The sequence below is a fragment of the Nothoprocta perdicaria genome, unplaced genomic scaffold (assembly GCF_003342845.1).
Source record: "Nothoprocta perdicaria isolate Ctin4 unplaced genomic scaffold, notPer1 scaffold_97, whole genome shotgun sequence".
Lineage (NCBI taxonomy): Eukaryota > Metazoa > Chordata > Aves > Tinamiformes > Tinamidae > Nothoprocta > Nothoprocta perdicaria.
Genome location: NW_020456276.1, coordinates 1,109,798 through 1,136,431, shown reverse-complemented (window position 1 = coordinate 1,136,431; position 26,634 = coordinate 1,109,798). Strand labels below are relative to the sequence as shown.

The window sequence follows — 26,634 nt, the reverse complement described above, 5'->3', positions numbered from 1 at the left end:
TGGGGTTCTTTGTGTATCCTTCCTCAAAGTCCAAAGAGAGAAAGATTGTGGGGTCAGGCCATATCCAACCCTGTCTCCTTGTCCCTACCAGGCTGGGCTCAGGAGCATTGAAGAAGAAACTGCCCCTGAAATTCATCGGGCCATCTCTGGGGACCTGACAGCTGAGGAGGAGCTAGAGCGAGCGATGGTTGAGGCTGCCATGGAAGAAGGGATTTACAGGGTGAGCTGAGCCTTCAGGGCATGTCAGATGCCCAAGAGGGCTGAAGGGTACTTAGTCCTGGTCATTCCCCACTTCCATGTGTTGGTGGTCCACCAGCGGGTCAGTGAGGCTACCAGCAAGTGGAACACGGTCCATGTGAGTGAACCTGATCAYAAAAGACAGCATGAGCCACAAATACCAGGTCAGTGCATCCGTCCCCTGCCTAGGCAACAGGATGCTCTGGTTTAATCGCTGTATTACTCCACCAGACAATCCTCCTCCTGCCTCTGTAAAAATGATTCTGCTTGTGCCTGGCATGAATATGCTGGATGCTGACCCACATCTGAGACAGGACAGTTCAGGTGTCACCACTAGCACAATGCAGATGGATTCCCTCCCTATTCCTGAAGACTCTGTGAGACAGCCTGAGGCACTGTCCTATCACAGGCTCTTTCAGTGTCCAAAGATCTCAAAAGCTTAGTGTCCCTCAGAGATGGCTGAATTTGCCATCACATACATGCTGGAGGCTCTCATCCCAACACTGCCGTTGTGATACAAGGTTTATCATTCACAACTCAGTGCCTCACTATCTCCACCTGGATAGAGAAGCTCTCGACACCATACAGTGCACAATGCCATGGCAGAGAGGTTATCAGAAGGATTGGGCATGCGGATGTTTATTTTCCATGAAAATGGCCTCATTCCTCACTGCAGAGCAGCCCAGAGTTCCACACTTGCTCTTATATATATATATATATATATGCTCTTTGTCATTTGCAGAGGACAGGTGGCCTGTTTGGCCAGGTTGACAACTTCTTGGAGCAGAGCAGCCCCCTGCAGCCCCATGTGGCCAGTCAGAGGCCCCTGCAGTTCACTGAGGTGGGCAGCGAAGACCTCGACTCCCCTGTTTTTCTCGATGACTTCCCCCATGAAGGCAAGACTAACGTCAACAATGCCAACAACAACAACTCACTGCAAGGGTAAGGGTTGGTACGCCTCGTTTGAACATGGTGAGCAAGATGCTGTGCCCCAGCCAGCTCACAGTGAGGCTGTGCCAGTGCTGGATTGTGTGTTGGTCTTGCCCAGGTAAGATCTGGAGAAGTGACTGATTCCAGTTATGAGGCAAGTTTGACTCTGCAGGGAGTAATCGAAAGCTGGAYGATAGCTTGGAAGTGACTCCATGGACACGAGTCCTTTGGGAAGAAATTCAGCTCTCAGAGCATAAAAAAGGATCCAGAGAAGTAGGCAGTGAAAGCCTCCAATCCCAGCTTCGTTCTGAGACTCACAGAGACATGTTCAGGACTCAGATGTCTTCACATATGCTTGTGTGCAACTCCCCTAAGTGCTCTTCCCTTCCTTTCTCTTTTTTCCTTCATCTTGGTGGCATTAGGATCTAGGTAAACAATAGAGCTCCAGGGTCACAAAAGTARGAGAACATAATTTTTCGTACTTCTTGCTTTACCATGCTCACCCAACCCAGGCMCTCCTCCTGGTCCATCCCCTAACCGGTGTCCCCTTGGGTTGAAAACGGAGGGCTGCATTCCTCACACTGATCCAGTTCCCTGTCCCTGCCAGGGTGACATATGCGGATGAATTGCTTGGACAGAAGACACTGACATCACCCAGGCAGCCTTGCCTATCTCCATCACTGAGTGAGTCTCAGCATTGCTCATATCCTGGAGAAGTTTTGCACCGGTTCCTGGGAGTCAGAGCACCAGGAAGGGACTGGCTCCTGTGCAGAAAGAAAAAAAGACATATAGTCCCCAACAGTTTGCAGATAAATTCCTCACCTCTCCCCTGCGTTTCTGCTCTTGAGAAKGATAGAGTGGGGAGCCAGATGCCTCAGGTTGTGGGAGGACTGATGACCCCCAAGATAGCAAAGCCATAAGGCCATGCTCATTTCCACCTTTGCCCCGTGTGAGCAGCAGGCATGGGGAATGGGCAGGAGGGGATCTTGCTCTGTCCTCCTACCCCTGAACCTGTTCTTTCGCCCAGTCTAGTTAAGCCTTGCCCAGTTGATAACCTCTGGGGTGGCAGTGGTATCCTTGCTCTTGCTCCCACCTGACTCCCCCTTTTCCCTCCCCTAGAGCATAACCACACCTTCCCCATGGAGAGGCTGCAGCAGAGGCTGAGCAGGAGGCGAGTGGCCACTTTGGGGGGCTGCCAATCATCAGGGCTGCATGTTCCACCCCAGGAGGTAAAGGGGACCACATGTTTCCAGATGTGGTGTGGCAGCACCGTGGGGGATGTGGACTGAACCTGCCTACCTTCCTAGGAAAGGCCAACACTGCCATGCTACAGAGGCACCCAGTCCCTGGCACTCCCCCGTCAAGATCACAGCTTAAGGGGGACTTGTAATCATCTCTGGGAATGGGGAGGCCTCCTGCCTCAGTTACTGCAATGGGTTCAGGGCGTTCATCCAAGCTGGAGGAGCTACCAGCTCTGTTTTTCACAGTAGCAGCTGGCTCTGGAGCCAGGGCAGGAAGAAGTGGTGGTCAGTGGCTGTGAGAAGGCTGAGCCATGTCCCTGCCCCTGGTTATACACCGAGGGTTGCCAGGCCCTTGCTCAGGGCAGGGAGTCCCTCTCTAGCTCTCATCCCTCTTGGCTGGAGTGTAGAGCTCCGGTGTCCTCTCTGCATCCTGGGGCTCCAAACAGATTTCCCGTGTCAGTGCTTAAGCAGACTGGTGAGTCTAGGCTGGTGCCCTGCTCCCTCTGCCCCCATGATTCTGGTTGCTCCAACCTCCATGATTCTGGTTGCTCCATTGCTGGGCAGAGTTCCAGAAGACTGGGAGTGTGTCCAGTCTGGGGAAACAGTACCTGCTGTCCCCATATTAACCAGATAGAGCTTTCACTTGAGCATTGCCCAAGCCCAGGGTGCACTTTTTGCTCCTGTCACACGGCTGCCTGGGGAGAGTGGCTCTGTGGAGACAGCGATGTCCAGCTCACTGTGCCAGCAGGATGAAAGCAATGACATAAATGCAGCTTCCACCCTAGCAATCATCTGGGGGTCATCAAGGAGGTAAGGCAGGGCAGGAGCCTGGTRGAGAGTGAGGAAGGGCTGCCAGGGATGAACGAGGAGGAGGAGGGCGGCAAGGGGCTACTCCACCAAGTAGGGGTGTGGAGGGCAAAGCTTAGCCGTGGGGTTGAAGAGCACTTACGTGCCAGCACAGARGGGACAAAAGCAAAAGTAGAGGGAATGGGCTGCCTGCAGGAAGGGGCACTTTGCTGCAGACTGAGCACACTATGAATTGTGACTCCATCCTCCTCTGAATGCTCCAGGTTTTGATTTCCRGAGGCTTCGCATCTCTGGTCCGTGACCCATCCTTTGTAGAAGTGACCAGGGATGAGATGGCAGCCAGCAGCCAGCTGCAGATGACAGAACTGGAGAAGGCAGCTGTGGAGCTGCAAAAGGAAAGGGAAAACCTTCAAGGCATGGAAACCTGCTCTGCCCAACAGGACGCTTTGGCCATGTYATCACCCACCACTCAAGGGCTCAGCAGACCCACCTCCCAGGAGACTACCTCCAACACTTGCCTGTGAACTTCCAATGCTGCCAAATGTGCATCAGCCCCTTTCTGGTGCCTGCATGGGGACTACTGGAGAAATGTCATGCTTCTACCCCTCTCTACCTTTGAGGCTGCCCTGTCTTGGCTCTGTCCCAAGGCAAGAGAGGGTGAGTCTTCTGTCCAACGAAGGAAGGATTCTTGGACCAGGACTGCAGGATATTGGTAACAAGTCAAGACAACACTGAGTTAGCAAAGTCTTGTAAGAGCTAAATGGGTCATTAAAGTCTTCCTGCTATGTGTCCATATGGATCACTCTGTTCCCTCCTTCCTCTGCCACCCTGGCCAGAGAGCCAGTGTCCAAGGCTCCTTGCCAGCTCACCCAAGCCYGGGGAGGGAACTTCTTTAAAAGAGGGGTCTTATTTAAACACATCTGGCAGTGACTCACATGACAGCTTCCACCTCCAGGGTTCTGACAGAGATCTGCACCTGGTCTGAGGAACTCACACCCTAACCAGCCATTTTGGGAGTTCCAAGCTTTGCGAAGCCCTTGGCCCTGTTACTAACAAACAGAGATGGTCCAGTGGGAAATGTGAGGGTTGGGGGCAGTCTTGGCCAATGGGCTCCTGGCTGCATCAGGAGGATGTTATCAGGAGGTCAAGGGGGATGATCCTGTTCCTCTACTCAGCTCTGGTGAGGTTACAGCTGGAGTATTGGGTGCAATTCTGGGCTCCCCAGATGTTGGGTGATGTTTTACTGGTATTGGTGGCATTGGCTGGCACAGAACATGGGGTTGCTTCTCCATCTTTGCTGCAGYCCAGGCATCCAGCAAGCAGTAGGTGGAAGGGGTGGCTTCAGGCCCGGTGGCTCTTCCTGGGGAGGAGGAGAGGACAGCTACTCTGCTCCAAGACATACCCAGAAGAGCACAGTGGCTCTGGACATGACCTGACCCACCTAGTCCAAGCAGGACCAGGAGGAAGAGTCCCRGACGTAACAGGACACAGCTGGGAGGGAGGGATGTGGCTGGAATTTACCCTTCTGCATTGCCCATGAACAAGGGCATCTCTGGTGGATTGGTGGCCATAAGCAGCAAGCCCAGGCTGCCGTGCAGCCTCAGCGAGTCCATTATATTCCCAGCTTCTCCAAGCTTCCTCTGAGGCACGAAGCCATGAGGTCCTCCTGGCGGGAGGCAGCACTGCCGCAGACCAGGTACTGGCTGAGTGGGAGCTAATGTGGGTCCACACACAGTGCTGTGGAGACCTCTCCACTCCTGGAGAGGTCTTACCCAGCTCCAACCACGCTGAAGGAAGAGCAGCTTGGCCATCCCCTCGCTGCTCTGCGACAGCAGTCCCACACAGAAGCAGAGGGCAGCTGGGCTCAGCCCCAGAAGAAGCCGCTCGGTAGCAGTGCGTTTTTGGGAGCAGAGATAAAAGCTCTTGCAAAATGAAAGCCAGAAACTTGGCTGTGGCCGTGTGGGTCTGGCCCAGCTGCAGGCACTGCTGCTGAGCGGAGCAGGAGCGGGATTCCCRCGGAGCCGGCAGGTGGCAGATGGGCACCGCTGAGCAGGGCTGAGTGCGCGGCGTGCGCATGTGCATGTGGGTGCATGTGTGGGCACATGCGTGTGTGTGTATGTGTGTGTGTGCAGGAGTGTGCGCGTGCATGTGTGTGCATGCGCATGTGTGTGTGCGTGCTTGTGTGTAGGTGCATGTGTGTGTTTGCACAAACATCTATGCGTGACTGTGCCAAATCCATGAGGCAAGTGTGCAAGTGTGTGTGTGCGTGTGAACATGTGAGGGGGTGTGTGAGTGTGAGCACACATGCATGTCTGTGTGTATGCGGAGAGGAGGGGGGGTGTGCCTCTGTGTGCTTGTGCATGTGTGTGTGTGAGTACACTCGTGCAGTTGTGCGTGTGCATCTGTGTATGTGAAGGTTGCCCATGTGTCAGACACACACACAACCCCTACATGCGCTCACAGACCTCCCGCCAGAGGCACACCCACAGATGCACACGTGCACAAGTTCATGCGTATGTAAATGTGTGTAAGAGCATGTGTCTGTTTTCTTGCATGTGCGTGCATGTCTATGTGTGCATATGTAAAGAAGATGCACATGACAGTCCTGTGTATGTGTGTGCACATGTGTGCGTGTCTTTGTGTGTGCATTGATGTCTGTAAGTGCATGCATATGTGTGCATGTGTGCCTGTGGGTGCGTGCACCTTTGTCCCTGCGTGTGCATGCATGCATGCATGCGTGTGCATGTGTCTGTGCATGCGTGTGCAGGTGTGCGTGCACGTGAGTCTTTGCATATGCGAATGCACGCGTATGCGTGTGTGTGTGTGTGTGTGCACGCGCGTGCACGCGGATGCCAGTTCGCACGTGGGGAGGGTGCGCGCGTGCCCGCGCCTGTGCCGGGGTGCGTGTGCGCGTGCCCGCGGCCCTCCGCACGCGTGGGCGTGTCCCGCGCGGGCCCGCCCCGGCCCGGCCCCCGGAGCGGCGGCGGCGGCGGCGGCCGTGCCCGCTCGGCACGCGCGGCCCCGGGGCTGCCGCAGCCGCCTCGCTGCCTTCCTCCTCTCCCCGCCGCGGGCACCGGGAGTCTTCCTCCGCCGCCTCCTTCCCCGTGGGTGCGCGCCGGGGCGGCGGGGCCATGGCGGCCCCGGACAGCTGTGTCAAGGTGGCGGTGAGGTGAGTCCCGGGTCGCAGCAATCTCCGCGCGTGGGGGCCTCGCTGCACCCTGGGCGGGGGGGCTCGATAAACCCGCCCGCAGTGCGGGGGTTCGGTGCCCGTCCGCAGCACGGTGCGGGGTTCGGTGCCGGGGAGCCGGCTCTCCCGACGGAACCGACGGGGGGAAGGAGATGCGATGTCGGTCCTGCCCTGGGCCTCTTCCCGGTGTCGCCTCCTCCTCCTCCTCCGCGCTGCTCCGAGGCTGCTTCAGTGGCGTGGCCGCCACCACCGTCACCTCCCGCCATCCCCATCACCTCCCGCCACCACCGTCACCTCCTGCCGTCCCCCATCACCTCCCGCCATCCCCATCACCTCCTGCCACTACAGTCACCTCCCGCCACCTCCGTCCCGGCGCTCTCGCTCCCCCGAGGGTTCGGGTCACCGTGTTGGGCAAGGCGAGGTGGCTGCGCTGGGCACCTCCCGAGCCTCTGCAGAGCCCCGGGGCCCCTTAACCAGGAGATCTCCGTGCCACGCTCCCGCTCGGCGCTTCCCGGCTATGCTGTGCATGGACTTGACSTGCCGGGGTGTCAAGCACGGGCTGATTTGGAGGCGGGGAGGGGGAGGGGAAGCAGGAGGGTGGCTGCTCATGTATGTGGTAGCAACCAATGCGGCATCTCCATGTCCTTTGTGCTGTCYCTGGCTTGAGAACAAAAAGCCCTGCACCCAAATGAAGGCGCTGCCAGGGGCATCTCGCCCGTGTGCTGTGCTGGGGGCTGTTGGGGGAACAGGGCCCTGATGTGGGTGGTGGCCAGCAGGACAGGTCCGTGGTTGCTTTCAGTCTTTGCAGATATAGATGAGCCTCAGGGCCAGGTTTTGGCAGCTCTTTGTTAAGGATGTACCAAGCTGGATGGGTGTATTCTGAGCGCAGCCGCTGGGATCTGGGAGCCCAGAATGTCATTTTCTTTGTTCCTCCCTGCCAAGGAAGGCAGAAGGAGGACAAGGAGAGTCCCCAACTGGAGCGGGGTAGGAGCAGCCAGGGAGACAGTGCACAGCCAGAGCTCAGCAGGAAAGCAGAGTGCCCGTCTGTCACGGCCAGGCTTGTCCGGCGTGGAGGGGAGCCCGTGGCTTCCTCGTCTTGCCCCATGCTTTTGCTGAGTCAGCCCATTTTCTTCTGGACGGATGTGAGCCTGCTGCAGCCCTCGTGCTCCGTCGCAAGGTGTTGGAGGGGCGAGAGGGAAGGATTAGATCTCGCCAAACTGCCCAGAGAGGCAATGCTAGGTAGCTTTTAGGCAAGTTTGCAYTGATCTCCCCATCCCACTGCTCTTCCCTTGTCTCCTGCTATGGGGCTGCAGTGGTGTCCATGCACAGCCAGCTTTCCTGACAGATTGGTGGGGTAACTAGGGAGGAGTGCAGTGCTCMTCTGTCCACAATCTAGAAAGGGTCTGGCATAAGGTGGGTGGGAAGGACATAGGGGATCCGTATTAATATAGGAAAGAACATCTGCAAGTGRCATTGCTCTGGGTGGACCCTGGCTGCATGGGTAGAGCAAGAACACAAAAGATGTTCAATGCAGTGTCGGTGMTGGAGAGGGAGTGAGTGGGTGTGGGACTGCAAGCGCTGCTGCATCCGTGTGTGTGCGTGTGCACTGAGACACCTCCCAGCGCTGCCTGTCCTTTGAGCCTACTTATCCTGGAAGCAGGAGGTATTTTTTTTTTTATGCCCTGCTCTGTTCAAAAGGCAGAAAATGAGAGTCAGGTTCTTAAAGCATTTGCAAATCTGGGGGAGCTGCAGGTAAGATGACCAACTGCCTCCTGTGGATCCAGCAGCATCACTGCACAGGGGTAGAGCTGGGGAACGGGATGTCCATGCCAGGACYCTGACCTGGAAACCAAAGGGTGCCAACTGGCTGGGGTTTGGGGGTGGAGTTTTCCTGCTGGCCAAACTCTTCCCATCCTCCATCCTGCATTTCTTTCAGGATGGAGCCTTTTCACCAAAGGCCCTGCTCCAGTTTGGGGATCCCTTTTTTCCCAGGAGCTCTAGCAGGTGCTGCAGTGCTGGAGGCCTTTTGTCYTCTTCCCGCTTTGTGTCAGCAACGGGGTCACATATTGTCTGYTGCAAGTGGTACGGGGGAGGTCAGGAATGACCTCAAATGCGTAGGCTCCTTTCCACAGGACCACTGATTGCTGCTGTCGCAGTGGGGCCTGGCGAGGACCTGAGCAGCTTCAGCTCTTTCTCAGCTCCTCCTGAAAAAGGAGCTAGCTGTTGTCCAGCTCCGTGGGCTGTTTTATTTCTTTATTTACTTATTTATGTATTGCGGCTTTGTGTGCAGAAAGGATGCTGGAGCGGAAGGTGAGCTTGCAGCATGAAGGAGGAGGGTTTCAAGCAATGCAGTTCAGCACGAGACAATGCAGGCAGGTTTGCGGCACTGCGCTGACAGCATCAGGCTGCTTCTGAGCGCCAGCCTGCGTGTGCAGGGCTGACCTGGCCTCCTTCAAGGGCAAAACAGCTGGAGGTCCCAGGGATCAGACAACATGGGCAGTTTTTCTGCCCAGGCAGCCTCGGAGACTGCAGAGGAATCTGCATCCTCTCCTGCCCTAGATGGGGAAGAGAGGGAGGTGCTTTATGTGTGTGCCCCGGGTCTCATACAGCCCTGCTGCAGGAACAGCCAAGTGTTTTACATCCCTCAGTACTCTCTGCAAGCAGTGGGTTGAACTCTGCCCTCAGATTCCACCTCCCACTGCTCCCTAGAGCCCTTTCCTACCTGAATCTGCCGTCTGTGATGCTGCTTTGGGCTGCCTGTGATCCAGTCCCTAACAGTCCTGCTGCTGAATGAGAGCAAGGTGTGACGAGCACCTAAGACTCTGGGCAGACGCAGGGATGCTGAGTGGTGACGGAGGCTTTGGAGGGAGTTGCTCTCTATGGTTAAATTGCTGGCGGGGCCAAGTGGGTTTCTTTAGGCTAGGCCTGCACACAGAGTGAGATGGCCAGTACTTGCTCGAGCACCTTTGTGAACTTAAAGAAATGYGGGCACCTCAATTGGGGCTGATGCGAAGCAGCCTTGGAAAGCTGCAGCTTGTGTCCGTGTTAAAGGCTTGACAGATGCAGAAGAGAGACGGTCCTTGTTGGACAAGGAGCACCTCTGTTTCCAAGGAAAAAACTCTGTGCTTCCTGCAGGGCTCTGACCAAGGGCAGGACCCAGTCTGCCTTTTATTTGTAATAGGTTTTAAACCTGTCTTGCTGCACAGACAATCCCTTTGCCATCTTAAAATGTTTGATGCCGTAAGGTAGAAGTGGAGCAGAGCTCAATGCTGCAGCGGAATTGCGTCTTCGTGGTTTTTTGTTTTGTTTTGTTTTTGTGCCAATTTAACAGACTCAACCTTGAAACCGCCCCCAGCTTTCACGGTGCTTTGCTGAGGCCAGTGGAGAGGGGGGTCTTTGCACTCCATTGCCCTACGATTAGAGGAGGCAGCGCGGCAGAAAACTGCTCCAAAGAGGAGGGGAGGCTTCGGCTGCTGCTTCCTCCTGAGTGTGGCCTTTGAGCTCCAGCTGCACCGATACCGTCAGCTCTGCAGGCTTCTCGCTTGCGTCCTCCCTCTGGAGCCTTGTCTCCTTCGGAGCCTTATCTGTTCCCAGGTGCTGGTGGCCTCTTGCAGCCACAGCGGAGTCCAGGGCGTTGTGGCAGGAGCTGGTGGGAAGTTGAGTCCAGCTCTGGCTGCGGGAGGTCGGGCAGTGTCAGGAAGGGTCTCTTGACTWGAGGTTGTTAACCTCCTCCTTCGGTCTTGACTGGAGGGTGGTTGGGAGACACGATTGTCTGCAGGTGTGCTGCCCCCCAAAAAGGACTTCTGGAGGGCTCAAACACACTCAGAAGAACAAGCAGCCCCCCTGCCCTGAGCCATGTGCAGCACCCAAGCTCGCCTGGTRGGTTGCGGACTCAGGAAACAGAGCTGGTGAAATTGGGGAAGGAAGTTGAGTCGGATTTCAAGTTTATTTTAACCGCGCAGCCTCCCTCTTCTGCTGTTCTCGTAAATATTACGGCTGAGAGATTCTCTGCTTCCTCCCCCGACCCTGCCGACCGCTGCCGACTGTGTCCTGCTGCCGCGGGGAGCAGCTCTCGTGTCCGTCCCTTTCCCCCTTGGACAGGGCGGGATGTGGAGCTCAGCTTTGGGCAGCCCGTGGGGACTGCAGTCTCCCCCGGCAGAGCCCAGGTCACCGGGACTGCAGTGGTGACGAGTTGGTGCCTTGGCACAAGCAGCCACGTGGTTAACTGGGCTCCAGAACCTCATGGGGTCCTGGCATTTTCGCTCCAGGTGGTTGTAATTTTTCCTGAATGGTTTTATGGAACCTCTGGGATTAGCTGGAGTTGTTCTCTGTAGAGGCAAGCGGGCCGAGGTGCTTCTAGCCTTTCCAAACTGAATAGGGAGGGGTTGTCTCCACCTCTGGCAATTTTGGGACCAGATGTRGTCCCAAACCTGAGCCCAACATCTATGGTGCTGGGCTCAGGTGCTGACGGAGAGCATTGACCCCGGTGCAGGGAGTGCTGCTGTCAGCAGGGTCCATGCAGCTCCAAGCTCCCTTCGAACGTGGAGGGATGGGGTGGCTCAGGGGACGCAGGCTGCATGTGGTGGCTTTACAGGACAGAGGTTTGGATGGAGCRGGAGGTGAGACAAACGCATCCCCACCTCAGCACCTCTTCTGCCCCCAGGATGTCCTCTTCCCTCTGCCTGTTGTGAGAACATGCCCCAGCTCCAGTGAAACAGGGACACCTATCCTAGTGCCATCGCAGAGCCCAAACGAGGGCAGAGAGGGCTTTRCGCCACATTTCTAATAAGGAACGAGGTCTGTTGTGAATTTTACGCCGCCTGGACACGCCACCTCAAAACTGAACAGGTCTGAAGGGAACGCGACCACAACTCCTGGGGGAGGAGGCCGTGGCTGGGCCCCAAGGGCGCTATGTTGTAAGGAAGGGCCCTTCTCCGGAGGCTGCCGAGGTCATCTGGCCATGCAGTGCACAGCTATGGGAAGCCCTGGGTTGTCTCCCCCCRTCCTTCACCTCCATCAGGGCAGCTCAGGTCTCGCAGCAGCTCGCCCAGCCCCGCAGTGTGCATTGCACAGCTCTGCTAAACCCATCAGTGTGACTGCTGCCGCGCTCGGGTTCGCGTGCTCCAGCTCTTGGCTTCCGTGGCTTCGGAGAGCCTGTTGCAGTTGACCTCTCCTCCCCATTAAGGGAAAGTCACTGGCCTGGACAGATCTTACCCTCACCTTGCCATAGTGGCCAGGGGAGCTGCATTCATGACCCAGCAGAGCAGTGACTTTGCTCTCAAACCAGGTCCAGCTGTGCGAGTGAGACAGATTCTTTTTTTATTATTATTATTTCTTTCTTTCTTTTTTTTTTTTTTTCCTGTGCCTGGTTTCAATCAGACACACGCTTGCTGGGGTTTTACAGCGGAAATGTTAAAAAAGAGATGGAAACACTGATGGTACGTGTGGGGGGGCAGCTCCGCCAGCCGTGCACACAAGGCAGCGATCACGTTGTGTAAACACAAAGGCATCACCCAGGGCAAAACTGCCCTAAGTGGCTTTTGGTGCCTGCATCCTGGGGCCCATTAGTTGGGATTCAAGTACTTAGTACCACAAAGTGCCAGGGACTTGGAGCACGGGCTCCTTTTAAGCTGCTAGAGTGGCACTGAGCCTACGTCCRGCTTTTCTGCGCAAGGAGTATTAGTTGCAGCAAAGAAGTAAAATTGGGGGCAGGAGAAACTCACAGGAGATGAAGCTCTAAACAAACCTGCTAGGAATAAAACTGCTGAGCCCCCAGAGGCAAAAGGAGATACCCCCGCTGRGCCTGGTGCTAATTGAAAAGCCCGCTCTTGCCACACAGTTGTTAGGTTGTTCCCATAGCGGGGCTGGCCGTGGTGGTCCCGTGGGGGGTATTTCCTGCCAGAGSCTGTCAAAACAGCCCAGATTGCGAGGTTAAACAGCGTGGAGGTTTGGGGCAAAGGGGGTTACCACCAGCCCTCGCCACCTCCCTCCTTGTCCCCCTCAGTGTGAGGAGCAAGCCTGCATTGGATGGTTCCCACCTTGGGTGGGTGCTAAAGAGTTTCTGTCTTGGTCCGAGCAGCCCCGCAGTCCTTTCCATGAGCTGGTCTGGTTTGCATTGGGAGAAGCAGGCATTTTTCTGCTGGTCTAGCCAGCCTGAAGGGGAGAGCTCTGAATGTTGGCACTGGGTCGACCTGAGGAGGATGGTCGTGGCCAAGAAGGCCAATGGGATCCTGGCCGGCATCAGGAGGATGTTGCCAGCAGGTCAAGGGAGGTGATTCTGCCCCTCTACTCAGCTCTGGTGAGGCCGCACCTGGAGTACTGTGTTCAGTTCTGGGCACCCCAGTATAGGAGGGACGTGGAGCTTCTGGAGAGGGTCCAGAGAAGGGCAACCAGGATGATTAAGGGAATGGAACATCTCTCGTACAAGGAGAGGCTGAGTGAGCTGGGCCTGTTTTCTCCAGAGAAGAGAAGGCTCAGAGGGAATCTGATTAATATGTATAAGTTCAGGAAGGGAGAATGCAGRGAGGAAGGGGACARGCTGTTYTCACTGGTGGCCAGCGACAGGACGAGGGGTAATGGCCACAAGCTGRAGCACARGAAGTTCCGTCTCCAGGTGAGGAGSAACTTCTTTACTGTKAGGGTGACAGAGCAGTGGAACAGGCTGCCCAGGGAGGTTGTGGAGTCTCCTWCTCTGGAGGTCTTCAAAACCCRCCTGGATGCCGCCCTGTGCCCCGTGCTCTAGGTGTCCCTGCTTGAGCAGGAGGGCTGGACTAGATGATCTCTAGAGGTCCCTTCCAACCTTGAATATCCTGTGATTCTGTGATTCTKTTGGCACCAGCCTGACCCTCCCCAGGGGTAAGATGTTTAATAAAGATCCGTCTTCCCCACTGACAGCTGAGACCCTGCAGGCGCCCAGTGCATTCCCTGGGGAACTGTGCAGCCTGACCTTTAGCACCAGGGACAGAACTGCCTGTGACTGCYCCCCGTGGGCTCCCTCTTCCTTTCAGTCGCAGCCTTGGGCACAGTTGAGGGCCGAGTCCAAATGTCTGGTGTGCACGAGAATGGAGCAGCYGTTGGGTCGTGGGAGGAGGTGGCAGGGGATGGTCCATAGGTGTGTGTTGAGCTGCATCTGCTCAGCCCAGTCCTCCCCAGGAGAAGCAGTAAGGTTTTCACTCCTTCATGAGAGCTTCCATGGGGATTGATACMATAACCACAGTCATCCGTCTGCAGAGTCCTATGGGCAATCTGTGAGACATTGTTTGAACAGGTACATCAAGACGGTGATGTCTCTATCCCTGCAGTGGTCTGGAGAGCAGAGAGACTGGGAAAGAAGGAAGGGCTTTGTGTTGGGACATGGGGMAGACTGGCCTCTGAAGAAAGGCTCAAGCTAGGGTCCTGCCCCCTGGGAGAGCTGATGGATTTGTGCAGAAGTTTCAGGCTGGTTCCCTGTCTGTGGTGGCCCCAAGCCTTGCTAGAAGGAGCTGGTCCTTTGAGTTTAGAGGTGCTAGATTAGCAGATAAGCTAAGTGAGYAGACAGTGAAGTATGTTGAGAACTTCCTGACTGGCTGAGCTCAGAGGATTGCAGTCAGTGGTGCAAAGYCTAGTCGGAGGCCTGTAGCTAGCAATGTCCCCCAGGGGACCCAATATTGGGTCCAGTCCTGTTCAATTTATYCATCAGTGACTTGGAGGAAGGGACAGAGTGCACCCTCAGTGAGTTTGCTGATATGAAACTGTGAGGAGTGGCTGATACATCAGAGGGCTGTGCTGCCATTCAGAGGCTGGAGAGATGGGTACAGAGGAAACTTCTGAAGTTCAGTGAAGGAAAAGTGCAGAGCCCTGTACCGAGAGAGGCATAATCCCACGCAGCAAGATAGGCTGGGGCTTGACCTGCTGGGGAGCAGCTCTACAGAGAAGGACCTGGGAGTCCTGGTGAACAAGTTGACCATGAGCCAGCAATGTGCTGTTGTGGCCAAGAAAGCAAGTGGTCTCCTAGGGTGCCTTAGGAATGAGTGTTGTCAACAGTTCAGGGGAAGTGGTCCTGCTTCTCTACTCAGCCCTCATGAGGCTACACCTGGAGCACTGTGTCCAGTTCTGGGCTTGCCAGTTCAAGGGGGACGTGGAGAGGACAAAGAGGCCAGCGCAGAGCTATAAAGATGATCAAGGCTCTGGAGTATCTCTCATATGAGGAGAGGCTGAGATGGACCTGTGCAGCTGGGAGAAGACTAAGAGGGCTTTTTATCAGTGTGTATTGATATCTGAAGGGAGGATATGAAGAGGATGAGGACAGACTGTTCTCAGTGGTGAGCAGTGATAAGACAAAAGGCAACAGCCACAAACTGAAACACAGGAAGTTGCATCTGAACATGAGAAAAACCTTCTTGACTGGGAGGGTTGCCTAGAGACGTTGTGGGGCTGGTGGAGCTATTCAGAAGCCATCTGCACAGGGTTGTGGGCAATGTACTCTAGGTGACTGCTTGTACAGAGGGATTGGACTAGATGATTTGTAGAGGTCCCTCTCAGCCTCATCCATTGTGTAATTCTGTTCTGTGATTCTCAGTCTTGTGGCTGCAGCCTCTGCTCATCTATATTTCATGCTGGACCTGCCCAAGGGGATTATCACATCTTAACAAGCCTTTCTTGCTGCAAGCCCTGCCTTGGTTTACTCCCAGATTTTTTTGTAGCATTCCTCTTCCTTCTGGCCAAGTGCCCAGGGATTTTTATAGGGCAGAAACACCTCTTTTGTTCCACCTGCTCTTCTCTCTTGTAGGCAAGTTACTCCTGATGTACCCCATGGGCTTTGATGTTGCAGGAAATAGTTTGCTTTCTTTGGCCATGATTAAAGTTGGGCAATGGGGCTGTGGCATGGAAAGAGATCGGGAGCTTGAGGTGGGCATTCTTGGACTTGAGGAAGCTGTGAGACCCTGACCTCTAAAGGGTTCACTAGCGCTGAGGTGGGACTGAGATTCAGGGCCTCCCAGGAGCACCCCAGGGAGASCCTGCGGTGTGATCCAGTGGCTTGAAAGGAATCAGGAGCCATGCCTAGTTACGAGGAGGCCGATCTGGGGGACTGTGACAAGGCAGAGTCCATCTACCCGCTTCAGTCCATGGCATCTGTGCGCTTACGTAGGGTGAAGCTGACAGCAAACCAGGGGCGGAATCTCCTGGCTAACAATGATTACTTATTGCTAAATAATGCGTGCCAAACTTCACAGCCTCCATGCCATCCCTGCATGGTTGTAGGGCCAGCACACCCCATGCCAGGATGTGTTGCGTTCGGTTGTTTTACCACATGTGCTCTACCTTGCATTGCTGATCTGTTTTACTGCTTGCTTTTTGGGCCCTGCACCCCGTGGCAGATGACTGCCTCAAGTTATTGTCCACCGTCTTCTAATATCTGTGGCACTTTCCACCCCCTTCTTCTAAGCAGGGCTTGGGGARGATGTTGGTTCCCATCTGTCCCCACCAGTTGTGTTCAGACTCACGCTGTGTAGCATGCTAATCCTGTACAGAGCTGATGGGATTGTCAGTTGCTTTTCTTTGGCTTGCTGAGGCAGTGGAATAATCCAGAGGGATCCCCAGTTTAGTCCGCACCTTTCCTCTCAGGTGAGATGATGGCTATAAAACATGCCCTCTGTTTCCCCCAGGATCTTGTTATGCCCTCGGCATTGGGTTGGATTTCTCGCTGGATCTTTTCTTGCCCCGGGATGCTGACTCCTTGTGTAGACAGTCTCCTGGAATGTCAGGTGGGTCTCACTGCCCCTTCCCTGGCTGTAGCTCCACTTGTGGATSCCAGTGCAGACCAGATGGTGCAGCTCGTCACCAGTGTGCTCCTGCCAAAACTAATGAGCAGCACGTGGTGGTTGACAAGGTCTGACTGAAAGGTTTCCCTAAGCCTGGGAAAGCCGGGAGAGAAGGATTAGCAGGGGCCCAGGTGGCTCTGGAGGAYGGCTGTGCTTTGTGGAGCTCTGCTCAGGTCAGTGCCATTTGCGCTGGAGAGCAGGTCTGGAGAGCAGCCACAGGGCGTCTGCGTTGGGATGAGCTTCCTGTAGAGTCTGAGCACRGGATGGCAACAAGGCCCGCTGCTAGATCTGCGCCTGCACACCCTAGGTCTGCTTGTGCTGCCCTCACACCTCTCAGCACCGCGAAGACCTGCGAACTGGACTGCCAGGCAGTTCACCCTGCCCTCAGTCCCAACCCAGCCCTACCCGTGAGACCTGCAGCACCTTCTGCCKTGGTGGTGAGAGTGGTCTCTCTGCAGTAGGTGCCTCTGGAAACAGGTAGAGGCCAGCCCTTTTCCGTGTTGTGCTCTCTCCCACTAGGAAATGATTTACTGTATCTCTTCATGTGAGCATTTACTGACCAGACCTGACAGTCCCAGGGGAGCATCATTTGATTTTCTCTGATTGCTGCGCTGCCTTCCTGCTGTGGTAATTAAATGCTTCGCTTTGTCTTGATTGGGGTCCAAAGCAACCTGTGTGCGAGTAACTGTTTCTTGGCAACAAGCCCTCTCCAGAGACCCTATCCGTGGTGGAGAACGAGACTGGAGGTTTCCTGTCCTGGGAGAGAAGGGCAGACCATTCAAATGGAGGGACCCACTCTGAGCTGAGGCTCTGACCCACTGCTCTTTGATGGCTTGTGAGGATGGTGCAAGGCTTAATGTGCTGGCCTGGAGAGATGGGAAAAGTCTCTAGCTCTTTCTCTGTAGATGCTGCAAATATCCAGCTGCCCTGGGGAGCTGCTCACTGGCAAGTCATGCTGAGTGCAGCCCRTAGGCCACCACACTTCTAGCCTTGTGTGCCCACTGTCTTACCTGTTGGGCTTGCAACAATTAGTGGGGGGCTTCCAGGCTTGTAGGGTGTCCTGCAGGGTCACTGAAGCAGGGTCACTGAAGTATCTTCTGCTCATTGGCTGTGTCCTTCAGCACTTCTCCTTGAGGAGAGAGGCTTTTTAAGTCTGATTTCTCATCTAAAAGTTTTTGGACTRGTGTCTCTGGTCTTCCTACCAAGTGAAGCACCTCTCATCCCAGTCTGCCCCGTTCTGCTTTCACCCATACTGGGRGGGCTCACTGGAGAGAGAGAGCTCAGTGGGCAAGATTCAGTAGAGGTGATGAAATAATGTGGCAGGCAGGTAGACGGTGCACAAGTTTCAGTCATTTGGTAGATACACCTGCAGCTCTGGAGGCTGGAGAAAGGGTGATCAGAGATGGGAGCCGGAGCTAGTGCAGGTGATGTTGGAAGCAGAGCCAGTCCCTGCCTGGACTTGCTCAGCCCTCTTGCCTTGGCAAGCTCAGGCAAAGTGGTGGGGCTGGCTTAGGGGCTGCCAACTCCACCCTCTGCTAGCCCACATCGTGGGAGATGCCTGCAGCAAGGTGGGGAGCAGTGCCCTGTTGCCTGGCAGTGTGAGGTGCCAGCAGGTATCTTCGCTCTGGAGATGGGAAGGGCAAGAACAAGTGGCACCAAGCCTCCAGGGCCTGGCACAGAGCGGGAAAGTCCTGCGGGGCAATTCCGCCCTGCTGCTCTTGAATCCCTTGCCCAGTGGTGCTGGCTCTGCTCCCTGTGAAACCCAGCCCTGCCAGGCTGAGCAGCCTCCTTGGCGTCGGGAAGGGTATGGGAAGGGGAGCAGCTCCTCTCTCCTTGGCAGTCCTGTTGGATGAGGACAGTGGTCTGCCATCCCAGAGCCATCCTTGCTCCCAGTCAGGCTTTCAAGAGCTGGGAGCTCCGTGCTGGAGCCAGAGCMGGCTTTGCTCAGCCTGCGGGATAGTTCACACTTGCATGGTTACAGAAGGCAGCTAGAGGCAGCTGCAGACAAGATGCCAGGTCCCATGTGYCAGGGGAGGGCTTGGTGTGAACTGGCACCCCTGATTGCGATGGGCTGCCCTGCAGTCCCATGCCAGTGGTGAGAACATGTGTGGTCTGCCTCCATGGGGAGTGCGGAGGGCTGGAACAGCCCCTGTTTGAAGCGGAGGGTTGGGTGATGGCTCTAAGGGAGGTTAGATCCCTTCTTCCCCTGTGCCCTTTCTCTCCTGTTGCTGTTGCTCCGTACCCAGTGGAGCAGCCAGTCTGCTTCAGAAGTGGCCGTGCTGAAGAAGGGCAGTGCAGCTTGTGGAGAGCATGGCACGTGCAGGGCTGTGGGAGGAACTCTGTGCTCACATACCAGGCACTGGACAGGGCCATTACAATGGCTCTTGTAGGTGCATTGGGTGCAATATGTGCTGCGACAGCTTTGGCAAAGTGCTGGGGGCAAGATGCTCCGCAGCCCCCTGATATTGCCTTAGCAATGGGCTAGAAGTGGGGAAACTGAGGCAGTCAGGCTGGAGAGGCAGACGGGCACTGGCACATGGGCCCAGCAGTTCTTTCATGTGTCATGCCTTCTCAGGATAGGTGATATCCTCCCTTGTGTCTGTCTTTGGGGACTGAGCGGCATTAGGTAGCGTCTGCTTTGCACCCAGTGTGTGCCCGAGGTGCAGCACTGAGAGCAGGACAGTTCATGTGCCTTGTGCACCCCCGTCCCCTCTTCAGGGAGCAGGGCACCCTGGGGTGCCAGGGTGCATGAGCCCCTCAGCGGGGCTGCTCCTGCCGCGTGCGGAGGCAGCATCTAGACAACGTTTGGAAGTCTCCCCATGAGAGCGAGCTGCCCACCAAGGTGCCCACCAAAGGCTGGGCTCCCAGCCTGGCCTGGCTGCCCTGCTCCTGGCTAAATGTTGGCTTATGGCAGCCGAGCTGAACAATGCAGCCTCTGTGCGCACGGAGCTCGCTGGAGAGCGCGCCTGCGCGCGCATCCGCAGTGCTGGCTGCGCTTTGGGGTGCAGCCCCCTCTCCCCTCTTCCCCCCTTCCCCTCTTCCTTCCTGCTGCTGCATTGCCATGGCAGCGTGGCTCTGTGGACAGGCACTTCCAGAGCCTGCCAGCAAGACAAGAAAGGAAAGGGCGAGAGAGAGCGCGGCTCCTTGCCGAGGTCCCCTGTGYGCTGCCTCTGTGTCTTTACAAACTGCTCTGTGTCCCTTGTTCTCTTGAATCCGACTCTAGCGGAGACCGGATCCGGGCTCCCCCTGGCATGCATCGCCTCTCCTGCTGTCGGATTTGGGCACTGAACGGRGCAGGCAGCGGCATCGGTCACTGCCCCCGCCAGAGCTGCTGCTTGGTGGTCACTTCTCATCACCGTCCATTTGCAGGGAGCAGACTAAAGGTGTGGATGTGTATGCCAGTGGATGGATGAGCGGATGGATGGGTGGCCAGTGATCTCATTCTACCTCTTTGCCACCTTCCTCCTGCTGTGGCAAGGCTCTTGGTGCCTCTGCGGATCTGCTGAGTGTCCTTTGCCTGCTTTCTGAGCATGCCTTGCCTTGCCCAGGGCAGGTTTATCGGTTTGGGATGGGTGGGATAGGCCTGGGATTGCTCTTCCKGGCTGGGCCTTGGGGCAACCTCTATCATACCAGAGCAAACTTCAAGCAGAAGAAACCTCAGTCTGTGCCAGGGCGGGGGCTGCTGGGCTCAACCTGCCCTGTGGAGCCTGGACTTTAATCTARCCCCTCCTGAGCTGGGGAACAATGAGGAGCTCCCTACTGGTTAAACTCTGGTTTATTCTGAGTGCTTCTTAGAGGATAAGCCTCTAATTGCCAAATCAACATAGGAATCGGGGCTGTGGGTGAGCAGACCATGGCTCGTTTGGCTCTGTCACGGGCCTTGATCGTAGGCACAAGTTGGCACCCGTGACCATAGGCAGAAGAGTCATGGCCATCCCATGGGATTGTGGTTGAAAGGAGTGCATGGAAGGCACACACTTACATTAGGGAGCACCCTAGCAAACAAGAGCAGCTCTGGATGCACTCATGCCAGGCCTAAAAGTAGGCATTGCCCAGAGGTGCTGACTCCATCACCCTTAAGATTGAGCCCATGCCAGCATCACCCTCAGTTCTCCCAGGGCTCATGGACAGGTAGGATAGGGCCAGCTTCCTTTTAGATAGAGGTAGTGATAAGAAGGGCCAGAACTAATCAAGATAGGCCAGAACCAATCCAGACTTTGATTTCCTCACTCTGCTAGCAAAACTGCTCATCTCTGCTAAAGAATGGGGAAACTGAGGCAGAACGTTACCTGATGGGGCTGATGACAGGATTGAGGGGAGAACCTGTGCTAGGTCTCCAGGTCCTTCGGGTATATTTGGAAGAGGTTTTGTGCWGCCTGTTCATGACTTCACCCACCAATACACTTCTGCTGTGTATATACTACAAATACTGCTTCTGCCACCACAGACTGCAGATGAGGGCAAGGTGCTAATGTAGACATGCTGGAACTGCCATGGTTTGAGGTGTTGGACCCTGTTTCAGGATGAGTTGCGTGAGATCTTTGCAGTCTTGAATTGATCCTGGTGGCATTTTTCTCTGCCAGTTAAGTCTGGCCCAGCCAGGGCTTGTGTGGTCCACTGCCTRGAATGGAGATGTTCCTCCTGGAAGAGCATGGATGGTAGCCAGTTCTCCCAGTGGTGGTGAGCTGGGCCTATTTAACACTCAGGAGCAGGAGGATCAGTTATACTAACAAAGAGAAATCCGATGCAGTGTCTCTTGGTGGCCACGTAAATCTCCTGCAGTGCTGGGTGGCCGGGTGGCTGGTGACAGCCAGTTCCCATAGACATCTCTGCACCATGCAATGAGGGGCCATGCCTTGTTGTCGCTGCCCAYGGTATCTGCCAGGGGTTGCTGGCACACAGTGCTCTCATTCTGGCCCTCCTACTCCGTTTCGTCCTGCTCTCACAGCTGGGAAGCCCCAGTATTCACAGCCTGGGTGGCAGCTGCTGTCAGCTGGAGTGGGTGACGCTTGGCCAGTTGCCTGGAAAACGGAACCCACACCACAGCCTGGGCTCCCAAGTTTTCCATGCAGGGAGCTCCATCAGAGGAGTGAGCACTGGGGTCTTCAATTGCTGTGGGGAGACAGGACAGCTCAAGGGCAGTTGCTTTGAGAGCTGGGCTGATGCCCAAGTCCTCTCTGGCCCTCTGAGTCCCACATGTGCAGGGATTTGGGGTGATGGATGAGGTCTCTGTGGGTGCGTGGAGCTGGCCAATGCATTTGGACAGCTGATTACAAGAGTCAAAGTCGGGGAGATGTCTGCTGATGGCATTGACATGTGGACAGCTGGAAAAGCTCAGCACAGTGTGGCCAGGCCCAGCGTGGTTTCCACGCTATGGAAAATGCATGGATGCACATACATATACGTGCATCTACTGTCTGGCTCGTCCTGGCTTCCAAGCTCACATGCATGCACATATTTAATCACTAGTGACTAGGAGAGGCATCTTTTGCTGAAAACTCTACTCCCATTTTTCCTGAGAGAGAAACTTTCCAAAAATATCCTGCATTCAGTTTGTTCCCCTCTCCCTTCCCTGGGGACGATGTCACTGTGTGTGCAGAGGGATAAAGTAGGCGAGTGCGTCGTAATGGTCAAAAAGTCATTAGGACTTGTTGGGTTAATTTTCCTGGAGGAGGGTGGGACCCTGGGGGCAAGTCTCGTGCTGAGCACATCAGAAACTGCTTTCTATTGTGGCTGCTGAGCTAAATATACCCTCGTGCATATATAGCGAAGAGCTGTTCCCACACATCTGCTAGCAAAGCCTCCTGCTTGCGGGACACAGGATGCTCGCGCTTCCTCCCATCGGCCTTGTCCTCCCATGGGATCCACAAGCCCCTTGCAGGCTGTGCAGGGATGACCTGCCCCCAGCCAAAATGTGGATGCTTTTGGTCTTTAGGGTGTTGTGGTTGTTGCCAGATAGCTTGGTGAGGCCTGGTACGTTGTGTGAATGAAAGCSGAGCCCTGATCCACAAAGCGTCTGCTGAGATCTGCGTCCCGTCCTGCTCGTTATGTGGTTTAGGAGGAATTAATTGATGTATTTATGAAGCATCTAGGGAAAGGAGATGTGCAGTCATTAGCTCTAATGAGAGGGCATTTGCCAGCGTGTTTGGCTTTGTGTTCCTTCTTTTCCCCCAAGTCCCTTGGGACTCACCAGCTTGCTGCTGCCAACACGAGCCCCTGAAACCCAAAGCTCTTACAGCTGCAGCAGAAGCTGCTCTGCATTGCCCGGCAGAGCTGCGTTTCTGAGGTCAGCCTCACAGCTCTTTCGGTCTGCTCTGGTGCAGCTGGAGGTGCTGGCGGGTGGAGGGCAAGAATGCAGCAGGGAGTCGTTGCCCCCAAAGCAAGCCAGGAGCCAAGTGCAGCTTTGTTGTCCCAATTTCATCTGCAGACTCCTTGATTTCAGTAGGCCACCAGAATGGATAGTGGCTTATTTTAGGTGGTCATTTTGATGATAGGACTATCTATGGTTTTGCTTTTGGGGCCTTTATAACTGCAAGCTTAAGCTTGCTGCCTCTTGGGTGAGAGTTGCCGCGTTGCGGGCAGGGTGGGTGGCTTGCCCTAGAAACGCCTCCTGTCCCTGTCCCTGTCCCCGTGCCTGTCCCTGTGCTCCAGTCGTCCCCATCAGGGCTGCCTCGTTCAATTCATCCCTGTCCACATGCAGCCTGGAGCTCGCTGCCAAGCCAGGGCCATTGCAGCAAGTGAGCTGATCCGAGCGTGGGGAAGCCGGCTCTGCTGAGCCGTATTCAGCGTTTAGTGCAGGGCAAAGACTTCAGGTGCGGGCTGCCTGGTTTTGTGTTGGTGGTGCCCTGGGACTGCCTGGCCTTGGCTCTGCTGTGGTTTGTGGCGGTGGYTGGTGGCACTGCTGCCACCCACCAAGCCTGTTTCTCATGCACAAGCAGATAAGCATCGTCACTGGGGCAAGCAGCCCCAGGCAGGGGGCAGAGCTCCAGGAGAACGTGCTCTGTGCATCACGTGCTGTTTGCTTCAAAGTGCACRCAGCAATGCTACGAACCCCCTCCCTGCAACAGCCAAGTTTCTGTGAAGAATTGCCGCAGATTCCCTGGGACCAGGCACTCAGGTAAGTCGTGAGGCACTTCTCACCCCGTCTCTGCTCCTTCAGGATCCGTCCCCAGCTGTCCAAAGAGAAGATTGAGGGATGCCACATCTGCACCTCTGTAACGCCTGGAGAACCTCAAGTGCTTCTAGGGAAAGACAAGGCCTTTACCTATGACTTTGTCTTTGACCTGGACACGTGGCAGGAGCAGATCTACACAACGTGCGTGGGCAAGCTCATTGAAGGCTGCTTCGAGGGCTACAATGCCACAGTGCTGGCGTATGGCCAGGTACCTGCTTTGCCCCTTCTTGGGAACCTGGGATGGACCCTGGGCTCTCCTGAGCCTAGAGTGGCAACTCTCTGCTGAGTGCGAGACCTGTGAAGGGTAGGGGACAGTGGGGATGTCCTTGGCTACGTAGGGGGACAGAGAATTGCTTCTGGTTCACGGGCAAGCCAGGTTGGAGGGTGACCATGGGTAGGAGAAGGGGAGGTCCAGCTGGTTTATGGCTTGGGTACCGGTAGGGTAGGGGGGAAAGGGGATCAGAAGAGTCCAGCAGAGATGTTTGGGAAGCCAAGGGTTGGCGTGGGGAGCTGTGGGGCGCTATGGGCTGAGCTGGCTTCTTTCTCATTCCCTCTTTGCAGACTGGTGCAGGGAAAACGTACACCATGGGCACTGGCTTTGATATGAATATCTCCGAGGATGAGCAGGGCATCATTCCCCGGGCCATCGGCCATCTCTTCAGCGGCATCGAGGAGCGCAAGCGGGCTGCGCAGAGCCAGGGCACAGCAGCACCTGAGTTCAAAGTCAGTGCCCAGTTCCTGGAGGTGGGTGCCAGGAGGGACAGTGTTGGTGGGGAATGTCCTTTGCACAGCGTCTGTCCTGGTCTACTGGAGTTCTGCATGTCCCAGCTGCTCCCCAGATGAGCTAGGGCAGAGAAGACTGGAAGCACCAGAGCATTGGTGACCTTGTGTTAACCACACACAAGGTCCCTTGTGGTGGCACTGTCTTGGCTGTGGAAAAATAGCTTTCCTGAGTGAATATATTCTCCCTGAGGAGAAAAACTTTCCCCCTTGCTCATGTCTAGATTCCTGGGGAGGGGTGGGAGGTCATGGGCTCCCTTACTCCCCCTGTTTGGAGTAAAGACCAGTCTTCCTTGTGCTGTAGGGTGGATGTTGTTGTCCTCAGCCCCTTCTGCCTGTCCCCTGATGTGACATCCTTTCCCCTCCTTTCCCCCTGTCAGCCAGCCAGGTCTGCTCTTTAGGAAATCTTCTCTGGTGTCCAGTCATTTCTGTTGCCTCATTTCTATTTTTCCTGCTTGCTCACCAGGATGACCCCACACTGCCACAGGGTGCTGGGCAACCTCTTAGCTAGGGCCAAGGCTTTGCAACTTGGAAGGGTGCAGGAAAAGCCTTGGAGAGGATTGCTGTTGGTGACTCCTTTACTGGCCTGTGTCACCAGCCATCCTTGAAGGCAGGCCTGTAGAGCACAACCAGGTCCAACACAATCCCAAACAGACATAGAGAAGGGCAGTGAATGATGGATCAGTGGCTTTGCTTTGGTCAGCTCTGGCTGCCACAGGGCAGTGTATTTTCTGTCTTTGTCACCCCTCTATCCCTGGTATTTTTGGTTCTTGAAATAGCCTTGGAGATCTTTAGGTTCCAGGAGGGAGAGGAGCTGCAGTGTTGCTGGCCCCAAGGGTGTGCGGTGGCAGATGGGCGCAAGGTTTCCTCCAAATTCCTTTACTGTATTTCAAAGCCATTTGCATCCATGCTTAGCTGAGGCCAGACAGCCCTAAGGGCCATCATCTCATTGCTCTGGTGAGGCCGCATCTGGAGCACTGCGTGCAGTTCTGGGCTCCCCAGTATAAGAGGGACGTGGAGCTCCTAGAGAGGGTCCAGTGGAGAGCAAATAAGATGATGAAGGGACTGGAGCACCTCTCGTATGAGGAGAGACTGAGTTGGGCCTGTTCAGCTTGGAGAAGAGAAGGCTGAGAGGGGATCTGATTAACATGTATRAGTTCATGAAAGGCAAATGTAGGGAGGAAGGGGCCAAGCTCTTCTCATTGGTGGCCAGTGATAGGACAAAGGGCAATGGGTATAAGTTGAAACACAGGAAGTTCCGTCTCCAKRTGAGGAGGAACWWCTTYACTGTGAGGGTGACAGAGCAGTGGAACAGGCTGCCCAGGGGGGTCGTGGAGTCTCCTTCTCTGGAGGTCTTCCAAACCCACCTGGACGCCACCCAGTGCCCCGTGCTCTGGATGTCCCTGCTCGAGCGGGAAGGTTGGACTAGATGATCTCTAGAGGTCCCTTCCAACCTTGAACATTCTGTGATTCTGTGATCTCCAGTGTAGATRGGAGCATGCAGAGCCATGCTGTCTGCCAGCTGGGAGTCTTGAAGGCTTCCCAGAGGCCCTATTATGCCTGGGGAGGGTGAAAACCCATTGCCTGAAAGGCCGATGAGAAAGGCCGTACTTGCCTGCTGAGGACTCTGCCCACCAGACCACCCAGCCTGCAGGGAAGATATTAAACCAGGACAGACCTCGTGCCTTTGCTTGAATACCTGCCCCTAATACACCCTTGGCCAGGCATCCGGGGAGGATTTTGTGGCCATGTGTGTGCACGGGGCTGGGTAAGAGGCTTGTTACTGAATCTGCCATCCCAGCAAGGGAACAGGATTTGGCTCTATTGATCCTTGCCCTGTAACTCCTAGGAGCAGACTTGTTAGAGRGAGGTTTAAATGCTCCAAGAATTCTTTTGAACCTGGGGCAGTAGGGTGTAGATTAGCCCTGCTTAGGATGTAGATTTGCTGCACTGGCCAGGAATCTGTAGTCCTCAGGTGACCTCCCTGTCTGAGTCAGGATATGGGTGACAGCACATGTGCTRCATTGAGTGATCGTGGGGTGAAGGAACACTGAGTTGTCTCTCCATCCTGGCATGGAGACAGGGCACAGATAACAGCTCTGGGTCCTTAGGTTTGCCCCTGTTTTCCCTCTGCCCTGCAATGCAGAGGAACCTGTGAAGAAGAGGATMTGCTGATTCAGTGACCAGTGACATCCCTAGGTGTGCAGGTTGCATGGGGAGACCTTGCCCTCTCTCTATGAACAGTGCAAAAACAGGATCTGCAGGGCCAGAGACAGTGAGCATGACCATGTAGGGTGAGATCTGACAGCATCAACCTGCTCAAAGAGCCTGGATGACCAAGTTCTGGGCCAGAATCATCTGCAAGGTTGAGGTGACTGCTACAGGCTGTAGTATTTCACTAGRTGGATTTTGGCATTATGTGGATATACACACAAGCTTGCCTGTGCAATATCTGCTATACATAAGTACACACACAAA

At 55.3% G+C, this 26,634-nt stretch overlaps 2 protein-coding genes across 2 annotated transcripts in view; both read left to right on the top strand.

Moving 5' to 3' along the window:
* CACNA1S (calcium voltage-gated channel subunit alpha1 S) overlaps positions 1-3,739 on the top strand; it is a 37,565-nt gene extending 33,826 nt beyond the window's left edge. The window contains exons 39-42 of the mRNA XM_026053072.1: positions 92-220; positions 980-1,179; positions 3,194-3,308; positions 3,479-3,739. Coding sequence (XP_025908857.1) covers positions 92-220; positions 980-1,179; positions 3,194-3,308; positions 3,479-3,739 — 705 coding nt within the window. The remainder of the gene's footprint in view (positions 1-91; positions 221-979; positions 1,180-3,193; positions 3,309-3,478) is intronic.
* A 2,590-nt stretch (positions 3,740-6,329) lies between these two features.
* The window catches only part of KIF21B (kinesin family member 21B), a 43,569-nt gene continuing 23,264 nt past the window's right edge, over positions 6,330-26,634 (top strand). The window contains exons 1-3 of the mRNA XM_026053267.1: positions 6,330-6,384; positions 23,362-23,584; positions 23,938-24,120. Of these exons, the coding sequence (XP_025909052.1) occupies positions 6,347-6,384; positions 23,362-23,584; positions 23,938-24,120 (444 nt within the window). The 5' untranslated portion in view covers positions 6,330-6,346. The remainder of the gene's footprint in view (positions 6,385-23,361; positions 23,585-23,937; positions 24,121-26,634) is intronic.